Raw genomic sequence first — 465 nt, 5'->3', positions numbered from 1 at the left:
GTTTACCCAGATGAGAACAGTGCTGCTCTCCGAGTCACGGGTACCGCGTTCTTGAGCGCAGAGCTGCTCTCCCGGCTGCCCTGTCTTGGGAGGGAAGCTCGCAGGAGGATGTAGCTGGCAGACCTCACTGCTTCAGAGCGTGGCCTGGACTCTTCTGGGAACAGTGTCTCTCGTGCTCAGGAAGGGAATGCCGGGTGCCCTGTAGTTCTTTGTGCAGGAAGCTGCAGCCTTTCTCCTTAACCTTGGGAACATTAGCGTATGTGACACATGAAGACATCTGCAAGTGTTTCACAGGTGAGGAAATGGTGCTCTCTGGTGAAGATGTAACACTGCCCTGCGGTCAGTCTGTGCCAGCTGCTCTCCTTCACCCTGTGCTGGGGACACTGGGGAGGCCACACCTTGAATGCTCTGTCCAGTTCTGTCCCCTCACTCCCAGAAGGACACTGAGGGGCTGGAGCGGGTCCA

At 57.2% G+C, this 465-nt stretch overlaps 1 protein-coding gene across 1 annotated transcript in view; it reads left to right on the top strand.

Moving 5' to 3' along the window:
- E2F4 (E2F transcription factor 4, p107/p130-binding) overlaps positions 1-465 on the top strand; it is a gene marked incomplete at both ends in the record, with an annotated part of 5,366 nt that overhangs the window by 1,391 nt on the left and 3,510 nt on the right. Inside the window, one exon of the mRNA XM_010143010.1 lies at positions 256-294. Within this exon, the coding sequence (XP_010141312.1) occupies positions 256-294 (39 nt within the window). The remainder of the gene's footprint in view (positions 1-255; positions 295-465) is intronic.

This window comes from Buceros rhinoceros, unplaced genomic scaffold (genome assembly GCF_000710305.1).
Source record: "Buceros rhinoceros silvestris isolate BGI_N320 unplaced genomic scaffold, ASM71030v1 scaffold35179, whole genome shotgun sequence".
NCBI lineage: Eukaryota > Metazoa > Chordata > Aves > Bucerotiformes > Bucerotidae > Buceros > Buceros rhinoceros.
Note: the sequence above shows the minus strand (reverse complement) of the source record. Positions and strands in the feature narration are given on the sequence as shown.